Raw genomic sequence first — 26,731 nt, 5'->3', positions numbered from 1 at the left:
ACAATAATAGAGATGTCATGAACACACAGTTGTGAGAATAATTGTCAGGTGGCGTGAGACCTACAGTGCAGCGAGCACATTACCTGCTACAAAGAAAACCAATTAGAATTCCTTTTCCGCATCGGATGTTCAATCAGCCAAATGTTAAATTGGGAGTGACACCTGCAAACTTATTTCAGAACATTTTTTATTTTTGAAGCTTCAAAATGCATGTTAAGATCCATCAATAAACACACATTTGTTAAAAAAAAAAAGTTTCATTTCTGATTTACTGAATAGTACAACATCTTCTATAAACTATTCAATTCATCAGAAGAGAAACGGAAGTGCATACAAATGGCAGTGTCACATAAGGAGACAGAGTTAAAGTATAAAACATATATAACTCTCAGAGTTGTAAATTACAAATCAAATATATCTATGGTACCTTGTAGCATTTAAAGGAAATGGATACATTCTTTGTTTCTGATAAATATCTGTAATATCTATTCAATAGCCATAGTCATAACCAACCTGCATAAATGTCGAACAGCAACATGGCAAGAAAATTTTAGCAGTTTTAGCATACTTCACTATAAGTGCAATAGTTTCTGTTTTGAAACAGAGATAATAAAGAAATACCAAAATAATATTCAACACCTAACATCACTACATCAGTGGTATACCCCTAGTTTTTTTTTTTTTTAAACAATATTTTCTCTTTGGCTAGTACATATATATCAACAGAGAACAAGCCCATAAAGTTGTTTAGTAAACTAAACATCAATAAAGTACATATCAAAACATTTTTACGAGTAAACTCCTTCATAATTTATCACACTAATATAATAGTGACAGTTTTAAAAACAAATCATTTTTTCATTCAAAAAATAAAATATTATCTAGTCTAGTGATTCCCATACACGGTGCCATGGCACATTAGTGTGTTGTGAGAGATCATCAGAAATAACTGGTCTGAAAACTATTATTTTTGACAACATAATTGTACCTTTGTTCATTTCTCTACGCCAACAGCATATAGAAAAGCAGAAGGTAACACTAACACACATATTCACCAGTTGATTTTCATGCAATATTATAATATAAAGAAATTGATAAAAATTGGGGCGGCTCGGTGGCACAGTGAATAGCACGTCTGCTTCACGGTTCAAAGGTCTTGGTCCAAAACCACCTGGCTCCGGCCTTCCTGTGTGGAGTTTGAATGTTCTCATTGAGCCCGTGTGAGCTCTCTCCGAACACCCTGGCTTCCTCCCACACTCCAAAAATATAAATATGCATAGCAGGTGAATTAGACACATTAAAAATTGTCCTTTACATTAAACAACATTAAATTGTCCTTTGGTCTGATCGGGTGCATGAATGGTTGTTCGTCTCTGTGCGATTGACTGGCAACCAGCTCAGGGTGTCCCCTGCCTACTGCCCGAAGCTAGCTGAGATAGGCGCCAGCAAGCGTGCGACCTCTGTGGGGATAAGCGGCTCTAGAAAATGGATAACTGGATGATAAACATTGATTCTGGATTGCTCCATATAAGGTATGTGGCATAGATGCCTGAGATTATATATGTATATTATTTGTAATGTAAAATATGCCCTTCGATCAATGCCAGTTAGGACACACTGTTTACGGTATCTTTCACAGTAGAGAACCTAACCTTACAGGAAAATAAATATTATTCTTTTTCACTGCACAGCAGAGACAGCCCGAATGTGCTGAGATGGAGGACGAAGAGGTGCACTTGACAAATATCATGATTCTTTCCCATCTTCACACTTAGCTGGTTGTTGTTGACATCCAGGGTCACGCCGATGGAGCTGAGAATCTTCTGCGCTTGCTGGAAAGCTTGTGTTTCGAAGTAGGAAGGACAACTGCTCTCCTCTATCAGGTTCAACTGGAAAGGTGGGAGAAAGGATGATGGTGAATTTAGCTGCAGTATCCGCTTCAGTGTAATTTTTCATATGGATTATTTTTTATTTAAACATTTCAGAAGCAAAACTGATTGGCTGAAGAAAATCATGGTTTTGCTGCTTCACAGGGAGGACGATTTTCCAAAAATGCTTTAAACCAATTTATTTGCTAATAGAGTAAGATTTATTGAAGTTTCGAATACTATTTAATAAATAAATTAATCCATATGAATACACGTTTCTGTTTTAAATGATTTTCTGCCATTTTGTCGCATCAACAAAGCAAGCTGATTCACCTTCTGTTTTATTATATTTTTATGTTGATTAAGTGGAGGAAAATGGTTCATTTTGGGAATCTTCTCAGGCTAAAAACATTATTCTGAAAGGCAACATATAAGATGATAAAATGAATAGACTTTGAGCATTTAGACCACAGATGTCAAAATCAGGACCCAGGGGCTAGATCTGGCCTGCCACACCATTTTATGTGGCATGCAAAATGCTAATTATGAAATAAAATATTCAAATGATATTAAAAAATTGTAACTTACTAAGGGAAAAAAGGCATTTTTTTCCCGACGAGAACTGTTCTCATCAGGTGTAATTATTCAGGGATAAAAATTAAATCTGAAACCATATGACGTTGTAATTTTCCTTTAATTAATTCCATGGTTTTACTGGAACATTTGGACTTGTTATAGTCACTATAACAAGTCCAAATGTTCCAGTAAAATATAATAATTCCCTTTATGTGGAGGACAATAGGTGCTATTTGATATAAATCAATTTGATAATTAATTAGATGACAGTTAATCATTACCGCCCCAGTGTCTAGACACTGGGGCGGTAATGATTAACTGTCATCTAATTAATTATCAAATTGATTTATATCAAATAGCACCTATTGTCCTCCACATAAAGGGAATTATTATATTTGAATCAAAATAAAATATTTGCTTTGAATGTCCTTATTCCTGACGTTATGGGCCAAACCAGTCGCTGAATCTAAACTCCGTTTTGTTTTGCATTTTCTGCAATGTCAATTTGTGTCCCGTTTGTAAATAACTGAATCAGATTCATCACGATCTGTAATATAATAAATAATTGTCAGATTAACCGTTTTTTTAAATTATTGTATGTTAGAGCCCTAATATAACTAATAACGACTACACCATCAAGGTCAAAATTCTAGGAAAGCGCTATATGTAAAATATCATTTTTTTCTGGGCTGCCAAGAATGTTCACTCATTCACTGCCCTTGACAGTTATACAAGTCAACAGTTCATCTAAATTGGGTGGATGCGAATGAGTGAATAAGTGCTTCTAATGTCTCTTTTTCCAGTGAAAATGGCTAATGAGGAGCTACTAACCAGGGTGCTGAAGGCCTTTAAAAACTCTGGCTGACTGTCACACAAGAGGCTCAAAGTTTCATCAGGAAGAGCTACAAAAAACAACATGAGAGCATGAGATGAGACTGCTCAAAATTTTGAGGTAGTGTGCTTGAAAAAAAAACATAAATCTCCTCTTACCTTCCAAGGCAGTAACCAATAGATGAACAGCATTCAGGGAGGGTGAAGGTCTGTCAACGCAGACCACGGGATCCTCCTGCGTGGTGCCGGGTGTTTGCCCAAAGCACATTGCATCAACCTGAAAGAGACAAGATTTGTTCTCAAATTTTCATTGGCGGACACTTTATGGAGATTCACTTACCTTGGACTGCAGAAGAGAGAGAGCTGTCCTGTCCGTCAGAACTGTTTGCAGGTTGCGGAACAAGTCCCATCGATCCGATTGGGGAAGCTCAGCCAGTGGGGATAAAACTTCCAACTGACAACCTAAGAACCAATGGCAGCGGCAAATGACTCAAACTGAAGTTTATACAAAAGAGGAAAGAGGTTCCGGCCCACTTCCTGTTTAGTTGGCAACCATCAAAACACGGAAAGGCAACTGTGAAGGATATCATCGAATCACAAATTCCCCCTGTAATAGCTCTAGACCCTTACTTGACTTTGAAATTTGGAGTGCGAAGTCAATAACCTGTTCTCAAGTATTTTGTGTGATTTTTACTTCATATTCCCTTAAAAACTGACAAGCTATCCCAGTACCAGGGGAACCACTAACAATTCATATATTTACTTGTGAAGTTGTGTTTCCCTTTGAAGAGTGAACAGTGTAAAATCATTGTGAAATGTGAGTTAAACAAACCATTTTCTTGTAGTTGTTCTTCTGAAATATCCACATCAAAGCAACACCTCCCGTCCACCATATTAAGTTCGTCTTGCGACCCCGACCTCACCATATCGGCTTCAAAGCCCCCAATTGTTCCTGGTTTGAGGCATATCTCTGAAATTACATGGATTTTGCATAAAATCAATAAATCTGCAATAATGCAGTAGAAAATGACTGTAACTCTATTCTCGGCCTGCAAAATTAATCAAATTTCCTTCACGATATATTGAGATGATCTTCGGCGATATTAATATTTAAATATATTAAATAGCTACCTACAATACATACATGTCAAATCGAGCACTTTGTCATCCTACCACCAGTAGGCAAACGCAAGGTTAAGTCTTCATTAAGTTTAAGAAATAGCAAGTTGGCTTCACAATGTCCTCCCGAGATTTCAGCATTTTCCACCTTAAAGGCCTTTAGATGGCAATGTTTCTCATACGTTTGCATGACGAACGCCTCTGCTTTTTAATCCATCCATCTATCCGTTTTCAAGAGCTGGTTATCACCCTAATATATTATTTACCAGTGTGAAAAGGCGTTGAGTTTCTCACCTGGTTTCTAATATACTGTACACCGTGCTACCTGTCAACTGAGACCCATTTGAAAAATTCAATTGGCAAAAAATGTTAACACATTTCGATTGAAATGACTGAAAAACAAAATTTCGCCTGCTAATTGATTAAAATTTGCTTAAAAGTAAATAATGTGCTTGGTTCTATGCAGGCTTCACTTTTTTCTTTTGTTTGCACTCAAGTAAGTTAGCTATGTTGCCCTGTGTGCCAAATTTCTGCCATGTCCTGAGTCCTCAATTTGTCTTTATTATTTATTTTACTTTATTACTATTATCTGTAAGTATCAAGCCTTGAAGCCTTGTCTATATAATGCTTGTTGAAAAAAAGGGCAATAAATAGACATGTTTGACCAAACATGATGAATAATCGTGATTAATAATCGTAATTTCAATATTGACCAAAATAATCGAGATTATTTGGACATAATCGTGCAGCCCAACTCTATTTAAAGTCTTTGTGGAAACAGCATGAACTTTTCAAGAATGAAGAAGTGGATTCTGCGAAAGTCACAAACTCACCAAAGTTCCCATCTTTTTCTATTTTTAGTTCCAGGATGCTATATGCAATAACTACATCAGAGGAGATTTCCAAAGAAACATCCATGTCCGCCACGAGGTCACTGTGCTCTTTGATACAGGCCTGAAATGACACGTGCACATTTGGTATCAAAATGCTGGTACATTATGTAAGTATGTATGTATATACTGTACATTATGTATGCATATATGCATGTATATACTGTAGGTATGTACAGTATGTATGTATGCATTGACGCATGTATGTATGTATGGATAACGTGTTTATGGAATATGGAAAAAAGCAGCAAAATCCACCTATCTTTATCTATGTCTTGAGGTGGTCATTTTGCCACTTGCAGTCAATTGAAAAATAACGTCATAAGTTGCTCGGGGCTCTGGTAATAACCAATAATGACTTGCCGGTTCTTGTTTTCTGAGTTTGAATAACCTCTAGTTATTCCGTCATTGCTCCTTCAAGAAAAATTCAAATATTGTCTTTCCAATAAAATGTTAATGTCTAAACATGACAGCCGTGATTGGCTGTTACCCGAGCACCTTTGAAGTCATATTAAGTTAACGTCAAGTGACAAAATGGCCACCGCCAGAGATCGACAAAAATTGGCGTGTATTTACAAATGCAATCCTAATCAGAACGGTGTGTTTCGACTCATGAGGCCCATAAAACAAATGAAAAATTAAACATTTGAGGTGACTTCCCCTTTAACTACAATAATCCAGTCGTAAACAAGTCAATATTCGTAGCAGGGCATAAAAATCCCGATGACTTGATACTGATTCAGTTGCAAGTGCATGACACATTCCAAAATGGCCGCTGCGCTTTCCTCATGCAGAGCATTAACACAACTGCATTGTTCTTCAATGCTCAAAATATTCACCTTCATGGAAGCCCCCAGCTTGCACAACATTCCCATCATGGCATTTAAGGCACACTGTTCCTTTTTGTTCCCCCTGACAGTGCAGGCGGCAGTGGTGAGGATCCTCTCTTTGACAACGGCCAGAATTTCACATCGTTTCTCCAGCTGCTGAACCAAGATGTGCTCCATGTCCACAAGCCTGGGAAAAAGAAGAGGTGTGGTAATAACCACAGTAAAAAGACACCATTGACTGTAGGTGTTGATGTCTATGAATCATTTAGCACCTCTTGCTGGAGTCCTCTAACAACTGCTTCACGTCCACTTCTTCTTTCCTCAATTTACCAAAATCGGTTTGGAGTTTGGATGAGCCCACAGCCTCGAGCTTCACAGAGACAGTACCGGCCTCGGCATCCAGCCCGCCGGCGAGCTCATTTCCATAAATGCCTTTGAAAGAGCTCAGGAATTCTTTTTTGGACACAACTGGAACGGAAATCAATAACAGCTGTGAGCAAATCTTGAAATTCAAAACAAACCTGTAACATATTGTGTTACGTAACACACTATCGTTTTGCAATGAGCACTGTGCAACTGGGATTTCGGAGGAAACAGAACTCCTAAAAAATCACTTCAAAAATCTTTGTGATATAGCAGCACATACCAGGTGTCAGCTCGTCATCGCCCAGCAACAAATCGTTAAGCTTGAAGTCCGTCGGTTGGTATTTGGGACTCTGCCAGAACCACATCCGCTTGCGTTTGACCACCAGAGCCGTCGGAAGCAGTTTGGAAAAGTCGTTCATCCGAGACACGTGGATGAGGCTGCCTTCCGGGTCGACCTGGCGGACAAAGTTAGCAGTGGCCTTGGAAAACATCGCTTGAACTGTGGAAAAAAAAAAAAAAGAAGAAGATGTGAAGGATCTGCAAAAATTTACAGAATTGTTCAACGAACACATATGAATCAAACCTGTGAAAGTAACCACAAAAAAAGCACATCTCTGTGTCTTCCTACCTCAGCACAACTACTATTCCCTGATATTAATATCTTACAATAAAATTACTCAGACATGAGCAGAATTTCTGCAATGTTATATTTCAAAGGCCAAACTTGTAAAACCGTCAGCTAAGATTAGTATGAGCTCCATGTCTTTTGTATTGTTGGAATGTTAATGGCAAAGAAAAAAAATCTTGTTTGAGCATAAACTCAATAACAGAAAATGTTCCTCCATAGAGACAAAACAAACACAGTGACCCATTTCCACTCGAAGTCCTAATACAATACCTTCTTAGTTTCCAACCAAGTGTGTTTGATTTTTTTTTTTTAGCACGCTAATAGCCAGTCGACTAGTTCAACTAGCAAAACACATCTGTGACCAACTGCACGTCGGTACTAATTTAACCCACGTGTAGTATTTTGATCATTTTTGGTCATTTTCTTCCGCGTCATTCTCACAGTATTTTATCCAAGGGATGGCACACTCCTGGTAAGGCCATGTTGAACTTTGACATGTCACCATCTGGGTGAAATTTCTGCTTTCTGGCAATACATTCCCTTTGACAGTGGTTAGCATGTCAGCCATATAGTTAAGGGACGCGAGTTCAATTCCAGCTAGCTCCGTCCTGGCTGTGCGGAGTTTGCATGTTCTCCTTCGAGTGTGGGTTTTCTACAGGCACTCTGGCTTCCTCTCATACTCCAAAAACATGCATTGCAGGTGAATTGGACATATACAGTAGTACTCAAATTGTCCTAAGGTGTGATTGAGTGCGTGGATATTTGTTCGTTCAGGTGTGTCCAGCAATGTTTTGGCAACTAATTTAGTTTGTCCACCGCCTACTGCCCGAAGCCAGCTGGGATAGCCTGCCTTGTGAGGACAAGCGGTTATAGAAAATGGATGGATGAATGGATGGAGAGTTGAATGAACGAGCTGATAAAGATGGGGGACGCCCTTCTCAAAGCCCGGGTACCAAACGTGCTGTCCCTCGCCGCTTTATATATATATAAAAAAATAAAAAAAATTTTTTTGAGGAGTTCATGCATTTTTGACAGTTTTTCGATCAAATGCGAACTGTGCTTAGACTCATTAGATTAGAAGCCGAAGGAGGATACTGAAGAAGAAAAAACGCAACACTCGCTTGCATTTTTTCCCCCGACAGCTCCCCTTGCGCAGCGCGGTCCAAAACTGAACCCATGACTCGGATTTTCACATAACAGCCTCTTAGCAAAAGCAAAAAACGGACACATAAGTGCAATTGCAAACCCCATTCACGCAAATGAACATTCAAGTCGTAGTTACTGATTTGTTACCTTAGATGTTAGATGTGACGTCGCTGTGAAAACTCCAGTTGAGATGTTGCCAAGTTCAATGTCACCGAAATGACCGAGGAGTTGCCCACGAGGCTAAAATGACTTTGCTCACGCTCGGACTTATTAGAAAATGGTGGTAGCTGCTGCAGGCTGGCGTGACAAAGCTGGCAATGACACTTTCCAGCCTACACTCTTACTTTTGCCTCCTCCCACTTAAGTTGCTGGACAAGACCTACGGCAATTACGCAGGCAGCTTCGCAGTTACCCCCCCCCCCCCCCCCCCCCCCCGTCCATAGAAAATGTAGACAGGAAATTCTGCGTAGTGAGGCAATTCAGACATGCTATGGTACTTTTTGTGGTTAAGTTGGCATCATGATTTGAGTCAAAGAAAATGGGTCAGACAGATGTCTCAGTCAGCTTTACTCAGATCTACAGAGTATTGCTATTGCTATTGTGACGTGTATTAAAAAAACAGAAAAAAACCCAGAGGCCACAACATTGAGTTACACTTTTTGTATTTGTGTATGATGATGCAATGCAGTGCCACCTAAAACCACAAATGTGGTTAACACCTGAACATTTTTTCACATTTGCTATGGGAGAATTGGTAAAACTTCATTAAGCTGTCCAGTCCATCAAATATAAAGATATTTGCATGTTTAGTTGCAAGTACATTTAAGACAGCAAGTGCTTCTACACCTGGAGGAGCCATGTTGTCTTTCATGATGATGAATTGTCAAGTTAATAATACAGAATTCATTAATACATTGAGTTTGATCTCTTATAAAATCACAAAACCACAAAGCATTAGAAGGCTGTAGATCGTTTGTATTGTTTATTACAATATTTGAAGCACCATCACTTTTTTTCATTATTTGGGATTACTGTCTCTCCACAGTATTGTGAGATGACAAAACAAAACACCACAGAACTCAAGTCACTCTTTAAAAAATGGAACTTCTGGACAGCTCCTACTTCTTGAATGATTCAGTAGTGGTGTTTGAAAATGATGATCATTGATGATTGAAAATCTAAACGTTCTTTTCTAAACAGTTCCGTGGGCATTCCCTCAAAGACGTTTGAATTTTTTTTTTTTTTAATAACTGCTACAGCAGTTGAATGGGTGCAGCAATGTAATGAAAGGCACTTTGGTAAATGTTCATCCATAAGATTATGTTATACAGTATACCTTGAGTCTACACTAATAAAGTGTAAATAATAATTGAGATGAGACAATGTACATGATAAAGATTGTGATATTAAAACAGTCTGCTGGTTCCTAAAAAGAGCACAGGAAGTCCATGTTGTTTGAGGTTAACGTGACACAGATCAGGGCTTTGGGTTCATCTCACTTCATGTTTTCTTTACTTCTTTATGGTAATTTGTGGTTAAGTAGAATAGGAAATTAATCCACAGGTCACCAGAGCACAGGAAAATCCACTTTAGAGAAGCCAGGGTCTCTGCGTAATTCCCAGTACGTATTGTTGCTCACCCATGTGTCATTTTCCGACTTCCTGTTAACGCAATAAAAGAAGAGAAAATATTAGTAGAGAAAGTCTTAATTTGCCCATGGGCATGGGACGAGAGACAAATCCCACGAGACCAGATATCTCACAAGATTGAGTCCACGAGAATATGACGAGATTTTTGCAAATGTTTTTAAACAAAAAACAAATGATTGCTAATTAAATTTTTTGAATTTCAAAATGATATGGTTTTATTGAGCAGGCTGCAATAAACTGTCTAAAGTTTTTCCATCTGCTGATGCAATAAGAAATTATTCAGCTGAGAGCTCTCACAATAAGTGAAAATCAACTCAATAAATCTCTTTCTTCTCATATGCTGCTTCAAGAAAAGTTGCAGCAGAACTCTTTTATCGTTGAACATAAAAAAAAATCATGTTTAAAGTGCTATACATTAAACAAAAAAAACCTGCAAATTGGGACAATCTCACTGCTAACTGATGTCGCAGAGATGGAGGTGCACAGCAAGTAAAGGAATCAGTCGTGATGGCAAAGTTACTTGCATCTTCCATGGCATCAATGACCCGTGACCCATGATGTCATGGTCATGGGTGTCAATTAGCACCTTAAATCAACTCTCTTCCACTGTCAAAAATGGCTTCATAGCGAGCGCGATGTAGATCCCAATATCCCGTGTTGTTTTGGTAGCTTTCACACTTGATGCGTGGAGTGGCCTTGCAAAAGTGTTTCTTATTGTTCCTTGCTTGTTAGAAGGTGTTTTTGAAGAGCTGGCTAGCTTCAGGTTTTGGTGTTAAACTTGCAAATGCCTTTGCATAAAGTTCACGTTAGATGCAGTGATAGGCATATATCTTTTTGCAGAGTTTACAAACTATCTTTGTGTTATTAATGTGTTACCACCCTTTTTCTCTCATTGGAAAACCGAAACATTGCCACACAGATGATTTAAATGTAATCGGACCACTGAGTAGTTCTTTTTTTTTTTTTTTTTTTCCATAGTGTATTTCTCCTGCTGTTTACTCTATTGAGAACTTTCTTCTTTTGCGGTTTGCAAACAACAGTTAGGAAACAAACCAAGCTCAGTTTGTGGAAGGTTTTCTTGGATAGCACTTCATTGCATGTGTAAGCCTTAAAAAGGGCTTCTCGGGTCTCCAAAGGCGTCTGTAACATGGGCCCCATTCATGGTGAAGCTGTGAATGCAGTGCTAAAACTGCACAAAATGACAGAATAGCGCATCAAATCTTCTTTTTTTTTTCTTTCAACGCAACTCTCGCTCTCTCCTCGTCTATTGCGTGCACGTCAATTAAACGCGCTAAATCTGAACACATACATTCATTCAAAACAGAAAACAAATGTAAATAAATGAAAACACAATAGACACTAAATATGTTACACATGCTTCATTTACAACGGGTGAGGACATACAACGTTTACGACGTTTTAACTTTTAAGTGAATTGATTGAATGGTGTCTCTAACCGTAATATACATTTGTACACCCGTTATTGCCAATTAACAGGAGGAGAGCGTTTGCGCCGTTTGTCTTGATGACAATGGCACAGAAAAGGAGAAGCAGTCGCTTTTTGGCTTCATAAATCAATGATCAAAGGAGAACAAAATCTTGCCCCCGTGTTCTTTTTCTTTGTATCCGGATGTAGACCACGTTCGTTTTCCTGTTTGGTGCTTTCTGAACTGTGGAGTTGACCACGACGGACCAGATTTTTAAAGTCTTGCGTAAAGGTGCCAGACGGCGACGCAGCACAGCGGACACTCAGCATGTGGAACTGCTGTCATACATGAACATGGCCGCGTTGGGCTTCGCACGCCGCAGCGGAGTGGAGCCGCAACGCATTATGTGGAATCCCTACAAGTTTTGTTTTTAAAATGTAGACATCCTGCCTTCCACAGCCTTATGTCAAATGGGAAATCGTAGCAAAGCTCCAAAATATTCCGTTTCCCTATTTCTGTTTCACTTGTGCTTTTATTGGATTTGCCGATAGACTTGCAAATTTTGCAATTGATCGTGCATTCACTTTCATTTTGAGTATTTTTTTTCCAATCGCTTGGAGTGTAGTACAGCCATGATCTGTACTGCGAATAGCAAATCGACACATATTTTTACAGAGAGAAATGTTGAGATACTTCTCTCGCTCAAAACAAGCCACGCAGAGAGGACAGTGTCATTATACTAAAATTGACCAAAATGATGATGATAATAACTTAAATTCATGTATCGTAAGTGCACTTAAAAAACATCATAAGGGTATAAAAATCTATCCATGTCGCGTGTGTCTTGGTGTTAGCGAATCTATGTTTTGCTGAACTAATGCTGCTCAATGTCTAAACAGACCGTCACTTGTGAAACAGTAACGTGTATATGTCATCTCACGGTCATGTGGGTGAAAACAGATACACGTGCACATGTCTGATTGTGCATCCAAACACACAAGTACAGAGATTGCATACTTAAAGAAGCGTGGTTGGTGAGTCATGTTGTTTTCCTCAAGCACTTTTCTTCTCTCTCTCTGGAGCTGCTCTATCCTCTGCTTCTGTTCTTCAGCTCCTTCCACGTTGCCCTCCTCCAAAAGCCTGAAAAAAGAGGCCAAAGAAAGTAAACTCGATTTGGTGGAAGAGCGTGCGAGTAGCCTGTTTATGACTTTGTGTGAGACATCAGAAGTCTTCAGCGCTTACTTAGTGCAATGCAGCATTATATGTTTGATTAAAATATGAGAAATGCATGAAAAAAAAGGCTAATTAACTGATATCAACCTCTGGTCCAGCCTGAAGCGTGTATCTGTTGGAGGCAGTAGAGGTCTTAGTGTGGGCTCTAACTCATTTAACTCCACTGCAAACTTAGAGAAGCCATAGTACAAGTCCTGGTTCTCTGGCATAGGATCTACACAAACAAATGGTCATACATTGTATGATATTGCCAAAACAATGCTTCGTTTTTGTAAGATGGCCCTTAACTCACTTGCTCTCCAAATGCACATGGCAGAGGGTGGGTCTCCCTGAAAAATGGACTCGTGCCATTTTCCAAAAATGGAGTGCACAACTTTGCCATTGGAATCAGTCACCACACCCTCGATCTCGTTGACAGAGGAGCTCCATGATTTCGCCTGAAATAAATAAAAGGACAATAAAATGTGAAAACAAAGAACTTTACGAGTTCACCCACAGATGGAGTTGATTCCATGCGGCCTTAAACTTTCTTTAATACCCACTTTGACCAACAGATGGTGCTGTGCACTATGAGTGTTATTATATGAAGCCTGTTGCAATTCGGGAACAAATTTGAACTAATTAAGGAATTAGTTCCAAAATCTCTCTAAAAAAAATGATATGATGACGATGAAGGTGAATAAAGTAATCATATATATTTATAATAATAAAACTGAACACATAAAGACGCAAACCAGTGCATTATGTGAGGATGTAAATAAGTAAGGAGTCACGGTGTACTGTCTGACCTTAACAAATGTGACTTTACACTCGCAAGTATCACTATTGACATTTTTGATGGTCATCTCTCCGTAGTGTTCGATCCAACGCTGCCCACTGAGGATGTTATGGATGCAGGATGTCACTTTGTTCCATTCATAATGGTCCCCAAACCTACCCCACAAAAACAGTTTATAGAAGTCCTCAAGACACAAACGTATTGTTTACATTTGTGAGGAAGGATGAATTTATACAAAAAAATAGTAAATGACTTACGAAGGTAGTGTGACGTTGGTAGTACCAACTGGAACTATTTCCATGGATTTGCCCCAAAATTTATTTTTCAACCGAACATCTTGAAGGTAAAGGAATATTTTGTTATAGTTCATAAAATACGAGGGATGAATAAAAAGTTTTAAGCATAAAAAAACCCAGCATGAATAAAACATTCTTAAATATTTATTTTTCAACATATTTCCTGTCAACACTTGCCCCAACGGTGCTGAGGCATTTTCATCCCAGTGTAGTAGAACACTTTAATTTGGGACAAATCTTATACACGATGCTTAAAACTTTTCATACACCCCTGACAGATCACAATTGTAGAAACTACGGCATAAAGCCTTTTAGAGTAAACATCAATAGAATGTTCCAGACAAGAAAAACAGGTTCTTCATGCTCACCTTGCCAAAAAGAAAAGTTCTTTGAGTCCGAGTGACATACTGACACAGGTGGGTGATGGCTCACCTAGGCAAATAAAATTGGGTCAATAATTTTTGGATTAAAAGAAAAAAATTACTATCTTGTGTATGTTGTCATTTGGATGAAGTCAAAGACAAAACAAGAAGAGAGTGCTCTTCTTTCTTATGCAAATAACTAGAATGAGTCATCGCATCTTTCCAATCTTTCAGAATTACTGTAGTATCATTCCGATTATGACAAAGCGATACTAGTATGACTGCAAACTTTCATTTTGCCTGTGTTAAACATACCTGTTCACCTATAAACCTGAAGCCCTTGTCAGGTCTGTCACATTCATATGTTTCTCCCAAGACCGGATTGAAAGGTTTGCTTCCAGCTCGATAATAGGACGAAGCGTATGCAGTTATCGCAAATGTAGCAACATACACCTATGTAGAAAAAGAAATAGAGGAGACTAAAAAATGGCTTGATCTAATTGTATTTTTCACTTTTCAAAAGTCAGTTCGCTCCTCGCACCATGCGCTGGTAAGGGTTGGTGGTCTTGTTGGCTGTTTCCAGCAGTTCGCTGTACTCCAGCTCCTCACACAACCTCTGCAGGGTGTTGAGTGGCTCGTTCAACTGGACCGGCATCGCCACCTTGGACAAGTCCTTGCCAATGTTGTTCCTGAGGATGTTCCACAGGCTCACGCTGCTGGGGGGACTGGGGGCGGGCAGCGTGGTGCGGCGGCAAACCACAGATGCTACACTGCTCACTGCCAAGAGGATAGTTGGAAATTTGTCATGGCCTGCTACAGTTTTTAGGCCGACAGCATAAACTGCATGCTTTAAAAAATCATAACAGATTTGATTCCCTAATTAGCTCAAGAATACGCTCATTTCATTTATAGCATCTACCATGGACAATCATGATGCCACTTTCCAGATTTGTTCCACATTGTTGGCGTTAACGCCTTTCAGTGAGTTCATTAAATATGAATCAGTGCTATCGGTCTCTGAAAACAAACACTCAAGAGGATTAGTCATGCACTGAGATGGAAACAGACAAGCTTGTCTCCTCTTGAACAGAATGGAAAGGTTGTGCATGCCTTGATGATGTGGCTTAATGTGTACATACAACACTGTGAGTTTCCCATACCCGAATTGTGTCTCTCACTGCCCCCTCCGTTGCTATAGGTATCCACGGAAATGCTGTCGCTCACGTCACTGATGTACGAGTCATCGTCGGACAGCTGGTGACAAGCGATAGTGAAACGTCAGTAGGCAACCAGAAGAAACTAATACATACAGCAAATTAGGTCAGATGGATTTACTTATTAACCATTTTAACTCATTCAATCCCGAAGGCACATTTTCACGTTTAGGAGTCCAGACATTCAATCCCAGGGGCTGATTCTTTTCTTTTTTTTTTTTTAAGTATTTGTCTATAGGACAGTGTAAAAACGAATGGCACTAAGTGAATTCAGTACCAAATAAAAAATAAATGAATCACTTACTTTAGGTAATTAAATACTAAGGTAATTGAATAATTTAGATAATGAAGTACTAAAATAGGCGGCTCGGTGGATCAGCGGTTCGCACATCTGCCTCAGAGTTCAGGGACCAGAGTTCAAATCTAGCTCGTTCCGGCCTTTCTGTCGAGTTTGCTTGTTCTCCCTGAGGCTGCGTGGGTTCTCTCCAGGCACTCCGGCTTCCTCCCACATTCCAAAAACATGAACATGTACATTCTAAATTGTCCCTAGGTGTGATTGATTGCATGAATGGTTGTTTGTCTCTGTGTGCCATACAATTGGCCAGTTCAAGGTGTCCCCCTGTCACCTGCCCATAGACAGCTGAGGTAGGCACCAGCAGCCCCAGTGATGGATGGATGGAAGTAATTCACCTCAATAATAAGAACTATATAAATTGATTACTTTAGTACCTAAAGTACTTTAATTATTTAATTAATCAAGTATAAAAATAATTAGATACCCTATGTACTAAAGTAATTCACTAGGGTACTAGAGTTGTAATCAATTACTTTAAGATTTAGAAATTAATTACATTAGTATTTTAGGACCCAAAGAATATATGTACTAATAATTTAACACTTTAGATCCTAAAGTGATCACTTACTTTGATGTTCAAGTAATTAATTACTTTAGTACCAAAACTATCTAATTAAGTAATACATTAATGATAGATACTTTAAGTACTAAATTCTAAAGTAATTTTTAGAAGTTAATTACCTAAAGTAATTGTTACTTTAGGTACTGACGTAATCAATTACAAACATACTCATGTAATTTGCTTTAGGTAACCAGAACTAAATTAATCATTCACATTAATACTGATTACCTGAAGTAAAATGACTTTCGTACATTTTTTTTTTACCTAGGGTTTTACACGCCATAGCTAATTACCTTTGGTTTTGCCCACCAAACAATGATTTCGCCTTATGATCCGAACTGCAGAACGGATTGATTACATATAGCAGGGGTCCACTGTACTTTAGTAACTGATTACTTAAGTAGTTTAGTACCTAATATAATCAATTACCTTATGGTTAGTTTACTTTAGGTACTAAAGTACAGTACTAAAATCAATTTGTTACTTTAGGAGCTAAAGTACAAAGGTAATTGATTACTTTAGTACTCAATTGATTAAGTAATTGCTTAGTTAAGTACTTAATTACATAAAGTATTCAAATACTTTCCACACTTAAGTACTATAGTCACCAAATACTTTTGTAATTAATTCATCTCATGCTAACTATTTTTAGACCTTTCTTTAGCCAAACAATTGAAAAAAAGTATAAATAAGTACCTGATTGAATGTACTGGACGCTTAAAAAAATATACTTTGGGATTGAATGAGTAAATGAGGTTAAAAGAACCCAAACTCTGCTATGTGGGACTTGATGCAAGTGAATATTGGTGGTCAGAAAAAGTAGTTTCAAAGGTTGTTTGAATTGGAGAAAAAATAAAAATAAACTGAGATTACATTTTAAGGCTTTATTGCCTAGTGTGTGATTAAATAATAAAACTGACTTGAGTGACAAGGCCAGTATTGAAAGTAGAGGGCTTAAGAAGTCGATTAAGCATCACCTCATTCTCAGAGGAGGACGAGGAGAGGAGGTACTCCTGCGCGTCGTAGAACTCCGATATCGACTCGGGGATTGATGCTCTGCTTTCATTTGATGCCTGGTGGACCAAAGAATGGCCTTCGTCTGGACAATCCTGGTTGGATGGTAAAAGTCGACGGAGAATTATTACAGGCGGTGTTTATTGTGTAATCACATAGGCGCATGTGCTCAGGGGACCCGTGTCACTCACTGAGCCATAGGCGGTCTTTAAAGCCGTAACCTGCAAGGGCTGGGGAGCTTGCATTTCAATAGTTTGCCTTAATCTGTCTCTTTCTGCTGACAAGGAACTATAGGCTGATTTCAGCGTGCTGTGGACTGGAGCGAAATAAAGACAAACATAATGCAGTCTTATTAAAATGACACACACAAAACGAGGAAAACACAAAAAGTATTTTTCAGGTTAAGAGGAAAAAAAAAATCATAAATGGACTCACTGTTGTTAGCTAGCCTGTTGAAGTTCTCCTGCATACGTGAAACCTCGATGGGAGAGTCCGGAGAATCCGGACATAACTCTTGGTTGTTGGCCTCCATAGTTGAGAGATTGGGATTGGAGGCATTTTGAGGCATCTTAATGGTGAGATAAGGAAATTGAATATTTGCCAGTCCTTCAAAAAGAATAGTCAGCATTTGGCGACAAAACACAATGTACCTGGGTTGTTACTTTGCTATTTTTACTATTTCTGGTTCGCCATTTCTTTGTCCTCTTTTCTTTCTTTGAGCTATCAGTAGAGGATATCTGTGGTAAAACAATTTGGCATTTGTTGAGTAGTGATAATAAAACAGGCATAATCCCATAATGCAAGTTTTATAGCAGCTGCATAAAGAGGGTACTTTACTTGTAGTGCGCTGATGGATGGGGCCGAGTATGTGCGATGCATGACCTCCATACTTCTCAGCAGCAGGTTGAGTTCAAGTAGGTACGATTCACACTCTTCCAAGTCTAGATGAATTACATCATTAACATCATCAGATTAGGCTTCCAACAAGAAAAAAATCTAAAATGAAAGTTAGCACTAAATAAAGTGAACTGATTGAATTTTTAAAAAAGTTTGGTGGAGCAATGTTTTTTGGCTAGTATCAGTACTCCTCATAAGGGAATCTTTGTCTTGCGATTCGATTCAGATATTTGGGTCTAGGATTCGATTCAGAATCGATTTGGAATCAAAATGATTTGATTAACATTTTTTTTTTTCTGAATCAAATAAACAGATGTGCAAAAAATCGTCATGGTGTAATCCTATCTGATCTTTAAGACATAATGACAAATCCAAACATTAAAGTCTTTTTTTTTATTGTACAAAAATGTGCTCTTTCCTATAAAAAAATAGATCATGTGGACCACAATTGTTACTCCATCATTTTTTAAAAATTATTCAATGGCATGTCAACCACAAGACTGGAAGACGAGAAGCCTTGTTATTTGTTTAGATATTGTAAACATAAGTGGGCATGTTGGACCATTAATTGTAAAATATCAAAACTGTTTCAGACCAATCATTCTGCTTGATCGCTTCTAAGTTGATTTGTTTTTTTACTTCAATTTGGATGAATTTGACAAAAACACAATTATAAGTCTACCTCTGCCTTTAGTGGTTACATAGATCATTGTGTGTTATTAAAATGATGCAATTATGGTACTTTTTGACGCATTTCTTCATAGTATATTGAATAAAAATACGGTTGTGGTTATGGGAGGGGGCGTAATCAAGACAAGTGCGAAGCAATTTGCACGCGTAGATGCAAATGCTGAAACTAATGTTGCAACGATAAAATGATTTGAAGTTTCAATTATTTAACCGTGTATTATAGAAAAAGAGAATTTTGATACTCAATTGATTTTTTGGCACGCCTCTTACTTTTCAACCTGTAACCCGTTTCGACGTTTGATGTAACCTTTTGAGCACTTTGGATTGCCTATGGTATTCACCTTTAAGAGTCAAAACAGATCAAACCAAATTAAGGAAAAACAAACCTTTGGCACACTTGTTCATGTCTTCCGAGGAGTGGAGCCAAGAGCTGACCTTGGCCTGATTGATGGACATCTGCTTGGGAAGAGTCGCCCTCTGTGTGAAAGGGACATGAAACAAACTCAAATGGCTTCCACCCTTTTCCGATTTGCAATTTTCCACAAATCAAGTTGCACTGACACAACTTACCTTTCTTATGGAGTCAGTAAGGGAAGGGGAGGTAAAGGTGTGAGTGTGGTAGTAATGAGGGTGAGGATACGAGGAAATCTCGTTCTGCCGAAACACACGGTGATGACGCAGTTTTGACACCCACTCCTCAAACAGCTCAGGGGACTTCGTCTGAGTGACGCAAATAGCATACAAGTTGCAAATTGAAATATGTCGTAAGAAGATCACTTGATTTAGGGTACAAGAAATTTAATGTGATCCTCCATGTTACCTTAAGGTGATAGATGTTATCCTCGGTGTCCAGATCAATACACATGGTTGACTTCTTGATTGCCATGACGGAAAGGCCAACATCAATGCAACCATGAAGCTTTCCCTTTCTCAGCTGTCAATTAAACAAAGAGTGTGTTAACATACAAAAAAAAAAGACATCAACAGGGTAACACGATATACTTACATCTGTGCCATGCTTTGCATACTTGAGGATGCCCTTGTCCAGCATAAAAAATCTCTACATAGCGAAACAAAACAGCAATGTTAATAATTTTTCAATAAAATCAATGCCACTAAATTTGAAAAGTGACAACTTGTCAAGCTAAGAAAATAACCATGAAATTATAAATCACCAGCAATTTAGTGGTGATACGTTAATTGTAGAGATAGAGGAGCAGACATACATTATTGACACAAACCAACAGTCACTTTGGATTTGTTAAGTAATATTGGATTGATTTCCTGCAACAAACCTATGACCTGATGACAAACTGTCATGGCACATTTAATGTGCTGTGTCAGAGTGGTTTGAAATCAGTGTTGCAAGGTAGGAGTTTTCAGGCATTTGAAATTTGAGGAGTGGAGGAGGAAGACAAGGAAATAAATGAAAAAAATAAATGAAAAAACTAACCAAAGGCATGACAAGACAGCATGTGAGCTGAACTTTCTGGTGAGATTTCTGACCTCACTAATTTGTCCAGACAACAATCCTTTAAGTTGAAATGCTGTGCTGAGAGACCCACAATAGGGATGGACGAGCAACGGTACGGCATACTTTGCCTTATTTTAACGTTTTGGTACCTGAGATGGTAGCGGATACTGGTATTGCCCAGTCTCTTGGACCAGTTTTACCATTACAGAGTAGAAATGTTAAATTAGAAGAAAAAAAAATGCTGATAATTTCATGAACCTCTAAGGGAAAAATGCAATATTGGATTACATAGGTATTTCTTTAAAAATATGTAATTGGTTTTTGGAGGAAACACTGTGTATAAAAAGTACAGCTATTTGTGATATCATTAATTGGTATTAGTACTGATGACTACTCAAGAGTTGAGTTTAATCCCTACAACAGACCAAGGAATCATATACAGGTGTACCTTGACTATGGAATTTCAATTGCTCCATGTCCAAGTTCACAACTATATTTACTAATACTGTAGATCAAATCAATTTCCCACAGAAAGGAATTGACAAAATATCCATGCATACATCCATTCATGGTATGGTCAATGGGGGTGTGGTCTAATAAGTGATGTCAGGACCATCTGCTCCATGCTTCTTGCGAGTATTTTCATTTCTTCAGTTTTGGTACTACTGCATTTAGCTGAGCTCAAGACTGATACAGTGGTCTCCATAAGCACTGTGGTGAATTTTTGGGTAACAACCACCTATTCAGTCTAATAAGGCGCTCACCTTGTGCCATCCTTTCATAGGCCACTTCCTTCTCTTTAATAAGAAACCCTGCTGCGGCTCAGGCTGCTGCATGGAAGCAGGAACCCCCCTGAGTCCCTCAACTATTTCCCAACTATCCTGTAGTGGGACCAAGCAGACGTATACGTTAGACAAGGACAATTTAACTCACGTTGTTGACCAGAGCAAAAGAGAAACTCACCTGGTTCCCATCCTGCTTCGAAGAGCCACTGCTGTCACTGTGAGTTGGCGAAGGTGATGTCATTTCCCGCTTTTTGTGTGAGAAGTCCCGTGTTGGAGATCACAGCGAAGCAGTCGAGTGCAGCTCTCCGACCTTTGAAGGTCACGCAACGGCAGTCAGTGCTGCCGAGAAAAGGTTAGGAGAAACTCTTGTCAGGACAGAAGAGAAAGGTTATGCTCTTTTAATGATGACGTCATCATGTGCACATGCAACCAGGAAGGTTGAAATACAAGATGTTTTGATATAACCTTGTAAAAATGCACTTTCAAGTTCAGGTCGGGGATAAAGTCTTGGTTCTCAGCTTAACTCATGTTTATTTGAGATGAGTGGGGAAGATCATCTTCTCACTGTGATATAACCAACATTCCTCTCCTTGCCTCACATGCCCCAACCAGGCTGTGTTTGTTCATGCTTTTGTTGCAGCGGCATGAGCGTTTCCTAGCCACGCCTCATTTGTGCATAATACTGTGAAGTGAATGTGAAGACCTGCAAAACGGAATGTTTCCCAAAATGCCTGAAAGGGTGTATTCAGGGTTTTGTATACATGGTTTAGAGTTAATTTAATAAGGTGTAGCTCAATACACCCTCTGCAAACAGTATAAGGGTTTAAATGAGCGTGCCCTATTTTGCGGTATCTCGGGGCCTCCCTTACAGCCAGCGCCGTGCCCGGCCGGGGGTGAGTCATCAACAGGAAAGAATGTGCTCTGATACACCATAGCAAGCTCGTCTAAAAGCATACTGAATCCACACTGGGGCTTCGACTCAAAACACAGACATCATAGAAACAATACACTTGAACAGCTTAATTTAGCTCGGCCAAGTTCCCACACTCATGTTACAGTATGGCTGATTGGCATCATCAGTGGTCAGTAAAAGCAGTCCATTGCATAACACGCGCCACCCTTTTATGTAAATTGGCACTCCTTGAAAAGCTTTCCCATGGATGTTTCAACTTTGTATTCAGTCAATTTTGCAAGATTCCAATTTGAACATAAGCTTTGACTGATTACTTGATTGCCTCAGATGAGCAATTACGGCTTTGTAAACTGTATGAAATTCAGAATATTTTAACTCATCCAATGCCAGCTATTTTCAGACCTTACTTTATGCTAATATTTGAAAAAAGTCTGTAGCTTATTACCTGCGATTGAATGTCTAAACTCCCTAAAAAGACATTTAAATTGGTATTTAGGTTAGAATGAATTCATAAGTCTAGATTTTAAATGATCAAACTTTAATGTCTGGTGTCTCCCTTCTTATTTCTTCTATGGTGTTACTTCTCTTTCACAGTTTATTTGCTGTTGCTGGGTGGATGAAATCAAACGACAACTACTAATCATGCACCAACCACTCTTTAAAACGGTAACACCAACTGTCTGAAATTTCATCGCTGTTTATCGGCAGTCTGTAAACCGTTTAATGCCTAAAAGTGTCAATCATTAATGACACAAATGCTTGTAAATGATCTGTAAAAGGTGCATAGAGGTTATGTCATCAGTAAAGTCACAAGATAGACTTGGGGAAAGAAAGGTGTCAAGGTGAACTAAATTACTGTTTCTCTAAAATGTAGGAAGAGAAGAATGCATCAACATGACTACTGAATCATAAACAGATTTTTTTTTTTTAATAATTGCTTATTTTATCCTCAAGGCCCAGTCTGTTCATGTGTCTACAGTGGTAGACATTTGTTTTTGGTCCATAACTTTTGACCCATTCAAATGACCTTACTAAGTCTTCTGTACTTTTTGGAGGAGATCCTGACCTTTACAAGATGTCTCGAGTGTTTGGGTGGGGTGCAATTAACTTTGCTGTCTCGTGAAAAAAATCAACACGACTGTGGACACAAATGCTATCTTGGGATGATATGTATATTTTATGTTTTGATTAAATTAACTCCTCAATTAAATGTAACCAATGCTTCACTTGACTGCAAGTAAGAGCTGCTATTAGCCACCCCCAACCCCACCCTAAAAAAATAAAAAAAAAATCCTTACTTTTACATAGCAAAACTTCATCATGTTGCTCACCAGTTTCCCAGAATGGATAAACAAAATTTCAGCCTGAGGAAATGTCAGACTAGACTTTCCAGTCATGAACAAGCGTAACAAAAACAGACATTGTTTCACAAGTAATACATTGACCTTTGAGTATACAGATACAATAACATCCAGAGGTGAATACATTAACCCTGCTATTGAAAGCTATATTGGTTTAAAAAAAAAATCAATTTTAACATTGAGTTAATGGGATAGTCCACTTATTTAGCCATTTTTAGCAGAGAAAATTAAGTATTTTGTCTCCAATTATTTTTTTCATGAAAAATTAAAATAAAAATAAAATCATCTTTCCGTTTGCTGTCAACTGAAAATGACATCGGCTGTGCTCAAGGCTCAGGTAATAACGTATCATGGCTTACCTGTTGCTCATGTGACATTCACAAGTTGAGCCATGACTGGTTACGACCTGATCCCTGAGTACCTGTGATGTCATTGTCAGTTGACAGCAAGTGGCAAAATATGTTTTTAAAAGTATTAATAGCTCGTGAACAACACTTGTCATTAAATTAATAATTGACAAATGCATCAACTTTTATAGCTATATGAGAAAAAAATCAATTTAAACTGGGCTGGCAGTGAATGAGTTGAGCTTAATAGTTTTACTAGTAAGCACTCAGTCCTTGTTAGGAGGAGAATTTAGGTAAATTAGTAGGATAACTACATGTCACAAGTAAGACATAATTGTGCTAGATGTCAGCTAAGGTTTAAGAGATTAATTTACTTTTAGAATTAGGTATTTTTTTCATGTTTGTGTTGGTGTAATGACAATAAAGACAGCTTCAAACGTTCTCTGAGTGATTAGATAAGAAAAATATTTTGAGTGGAGCTGCAACCCAAATTTATCCGATGACCACTATTAAACAGAATAGTCATATTACTAAGAAAAAAGGCATACAAAGTACATGTCCCTTTAGCTAGAGATCAAGAATATTGAGGAAATGCTCAAACAGCTTTCCATAATGGGAATAAACTGCTACCAACCGGACAGGTCGCAAAGCCTGCTTGTCTGCAGTGCATTAGCTTAGAAATGTACAGCAAAGAGATCCTTGCAAATGTGCCAGCTGTGACATTCCCTTTCGTAAACCTCCAGAATCTTACAGCAAAGCTTCTTACCAGAATTATCCAGTGAAAACTGTGCATGATCCCCCGATTATCAAACTGCGAGAGGAAGTTGCTTCAAAACGACTGACAATATTGCCAAGCAACCAAATTTTGTGTCACAACATAGAAGCTCGTGTGCGGAAAACATATGGTGGCAGCAGCACTTAACACCCCTTATCTGACCTCTGACATCATGTCAACAGAGTGTAGCGCTGAGAGGGCATATTTTTAACAACATGCTTGATTTCAATGTAATGCCTGTGATGGTTGAATGAAGACATCAGCAGCCTCCATTTGTGTGCATTCCATGCCATTTAAGATAGCTTTCATGCTTCATGTTATGAATTGATGCTATGGGAACATAACATGAAGTACATCTTGTTTGGCTGCTGTTTTTTTTTTTTTTTAACACTATTTGTGCACAAGCAGCAGCTTGATTGAAGCAGGGCACAAAACACACTGTAACAATAAGTATAAGGAATGATAACAACGTAAAATAGTCTACACCAGAGGTCACCCACATGGTGCCTGTGGGCACTGGTCAGCCGCCGAGTATCACATGAGTACCCCGCAGACCTGTTCTGCAAATAGTTTACAAGTGATAGAACATTGTGACTTTCTATCAATTTTACTAACAATTATGCATATATGACATACACATTACATATTACCCTTGATTTACAATATTTATTACAGCTGTTTCTTAATTACTGTGAGAAATCAATAACATAATTAGGGTCTTCACATAAACTGGTAGCCCTTCATATTACTCAGTACCAAAGGAAGTAGCTCTCGGTTTCGAAACGGTTGTTGACCCCTGGTCTACAGATTAGTCCAGGCAGAGAGGGAATTGTTTAGGAACTTTAAAGTAGGTGTGGACTGTAGAGATTGACACAATGATAAATCAGCAGGTAAAGTCAGCCAATCCGAATGGTGACACCCACAGACATAATAAGGAAAAAAATACTATGACTAATTGACTTGATATTTTCTAATTGGTGATGGACCGATACCACCTTTTTTCAGTCTGATTACAAGTACAGCACTTACACTTGTGTACTTGATGATATTGTAAACAGATACTTTTAATGTACTAACTTGTACTTTTAATTCTTAAAATGTGTTGATTTAAAACCAAATTTGCTCAAAACACAAACTTTTGTTGAACACGGCACACAATTCACTCAAATAACATTTTATTATTATATATCTCTCTGTATCTGCTTATGAGGTGCTTTGTTTGTTTTCATTTTTGGATGATTATTTCCCCGTAGATGGATGATGAATGATAATGCAAAAATTAAAACATTAGGCTACATTGTTGGTCACTAAAGTGGCTAACCTTCCCCCAACCTGTGAGTCAGTTGTTTTGCCGAATCAATTTGAGTGATGAACTATTTGTCACATTCTACTGTAATGGAGCCTAAATATATTTTGTACATAGTTGTTACATCCTGTATGCCATATTTGTTTACGCATGCTTTCCAGTAAGTCTAGATTTTTTTGTTGTCGATGTTGTTTTTGATTACTAATATTATGCTTTATTTGTCCTTGTGACAATATACAGGAGTTACTTTTATTTGCGAAAAACTGCAATGGAAACGCAGCTATTGTTTATGAGACACTGTCTTGTTTTGTTTTTTTTTATAAAAAAACAAAACAAACAAGTCTGTGACATTAATAATAATTTGCCAAACGCTACTATATAAATTTTAGACAGGCACAAACGTCGACTACCTAAATAACCACTAAAAGATCTTGAATAGCGATAAACTCCACAGGTGTTCGGTTTAAACGATTGCTCTGTTCAGTTCCCACAGTGAGCTGCCAACGCTGCAATTCCCCAGGAAGAAAGAGTTCTAACACTGCCCACGTTACCGTTGAACCGGTCCGTGCGAATAATAGGTAACAATGTATTCCCTATTTTATTGCGAAGCTGCTTTCAGGCATTGGTTGGCCACCAAATGTCACGAAATAGGGTCTTATTAGTCATTCTATCAAAAGCGAGGTTTTCTACTCCCTCAGTCAGACGTGAATGCGACGCGCAATTATTGAAAACAAGGGTTGACATCAATATGTCGATAATTACCTGAGTTAGTGGTGTTAGCGGGAAGAAACGCTTCTGCTTCCGAGGTGAAACCAACCACGTCGCATCCTGTCAGGAGAGCCGAGAGGTGAAGTACCTGTCCGAGAAATCCTACCCGTTCCTCCCTTCATTGCTCGAAAACGGTGGAAGAAGGCGGAGTTTGAGTGGTGGTTAGGTTGAGCGGCGTTCCTACTCGCCAATCAAAAGCGGAGATTACCACGCGGGGCGGTGAACGAGGATGTTAAAAATGGACTATTTGAATGACGTGTTAAGAAATGTC

The 26,731-nt window shown here is 38.5% G+C and overlaps 2 protein-coding genes across 2 annotated transcripts; both read right to left on the bottom strand.

Annotated features, from left to right (window-relative positions):
• Positions 1-170: 170 nt before the first annotated feature.
• Positions 171-8,606, bottom strand: LOC148406550 (gasdermin-E-like). Its single transcript, XM_088404668.1, has 10 exons — positions 8,402-8,606; positions 6,761-6,979; positions 6,387-6,582; positions 6,124-6,301; positions 5,228-5,348; positions 4,108-4,245; positions 3,616-3,737; positions 3,435-3,552; positions 3,276-3,346; positions 171-1,889 (listed from the first exon to the last, which is right to left on the bottom strand). Exons 2-10 carry the CDS (start codon positions 6,969-6,971, stop codon positions 1,671-1,673), a joined length of 1,374 nt encoding a protein of 457 aa, XP_088260794.1. The 5' UTR covers positions 6,972-6,979; positions 8,402-8,606; the 3' UTR covers positions 171-1,670.
• Positions 8,607-9,223: 617 nt separating this feature from the next.
• On the bottom strand, positions 9,224-26,596 carry LOC148406549 (oxysterol-binding protein-related protein 3-like). Its single transcript, XM_088404819.1, has 22 exons — positions 26,455-26,596; positions 21,169-21,329; positions 20,970-21,086; positions 19,738-19,791; positions 19,552-19,665; positions 19,302-19,451; positions 19,118-19,208; positions 17,982-18,085; positions 17,795-17,881; positions 17,580-17,712; positions 17,336-17,460; positions 17,108-17,239; positions 15,160-15,253; positions 14,541-14,776; positions 14,315-14,452; positions 14,006-14,069; positions 13,599-13,677; positions 13,352-13,496; positions 12,856-13,000; positions 12,651-12,777; positions 12,348-12,470; positions 9,224-9,915 (listed from the first exon to the last, which is right to left on the bottom strand). Exons 2-22 carry the CDS (start codon positions 21,229-21,231, stop codon positions 9,819-9,821), a joined length of 2,418 nt encoding a protein of 805 aa, XP_088260945.1. The 5' UTR covers positions 21,232-21,329; positions 26,455-26,596; the 3' UTR covers positions 9,224-9,818.
• Between the last annotated feature and the right edge of the window lie 135 nt (positions 26,597-26,731).

This window comes from Hippichthys cyanospilos, chromosome 21 (genome assembly GCF_059441005.1).
Source record: "Hippichthys cyanospilos isolate Australia breed blue-spotted pipefish chromosome 21, RoL_Hcya_1.0, whole genome shotgun sequence".
In the NCBI taxonomy this organism is placed as follows: Eukaryota; Metazoa; Chordata; class Actinopteri; order Syngnathiformes; family Syngnathidae; genus Hippichthys; species Hippichthys cyanospilos.
This window is presented reverse-complemented; position numbering and strand designations above follow the sequence as displayed.

Bases quoted from the DNA above. Each gene is read 5' to 3' on its own strand.
- LOC148406549 (XM_088404819.1), bottom strand. From the start codon at position 21,231: ATGACATCACCTTCGCCAACTCACAGTGACAGCAGTGGCTCTTCGAAG. The intron at 19,452-19,551 runs GTAACATGGAGG...TGCGTCACTCAG, and splicing joins ATAACATCTATCACCTTAAG to ACGAAGTCCCCTGAGCTGTT. The intron at 14,070-14,314 runs GTATGTTTAACA...TTATTTGCCTAG, and splicing joins TCAGGTTTATAGGTGAACAG to GTGAGCCATCACCCACCTGT.
- LOC148406550 (XM_088404668.1), bottom strand. From the start codon at position 6,971: ATGTTTTCCAAGGCCACTGCTAACTTTGTCCGCCAGGTCGACCCGGAA. The intron at 6,583-6,760 runs GTATGTGCTGCT...TTTCCGTTCCAG, and splicing joins CGATGACGAGCTGACACCTG to TTGTGTCCAAAAAAGAATTC. The intron at 6,302-6,386 runs GTGCTAAATGAT...TCTTTTTCCCAG, and splicing joins TTAGAGGACTCCAGCAAGAG to GCTTGTGGACATGGAGCACA.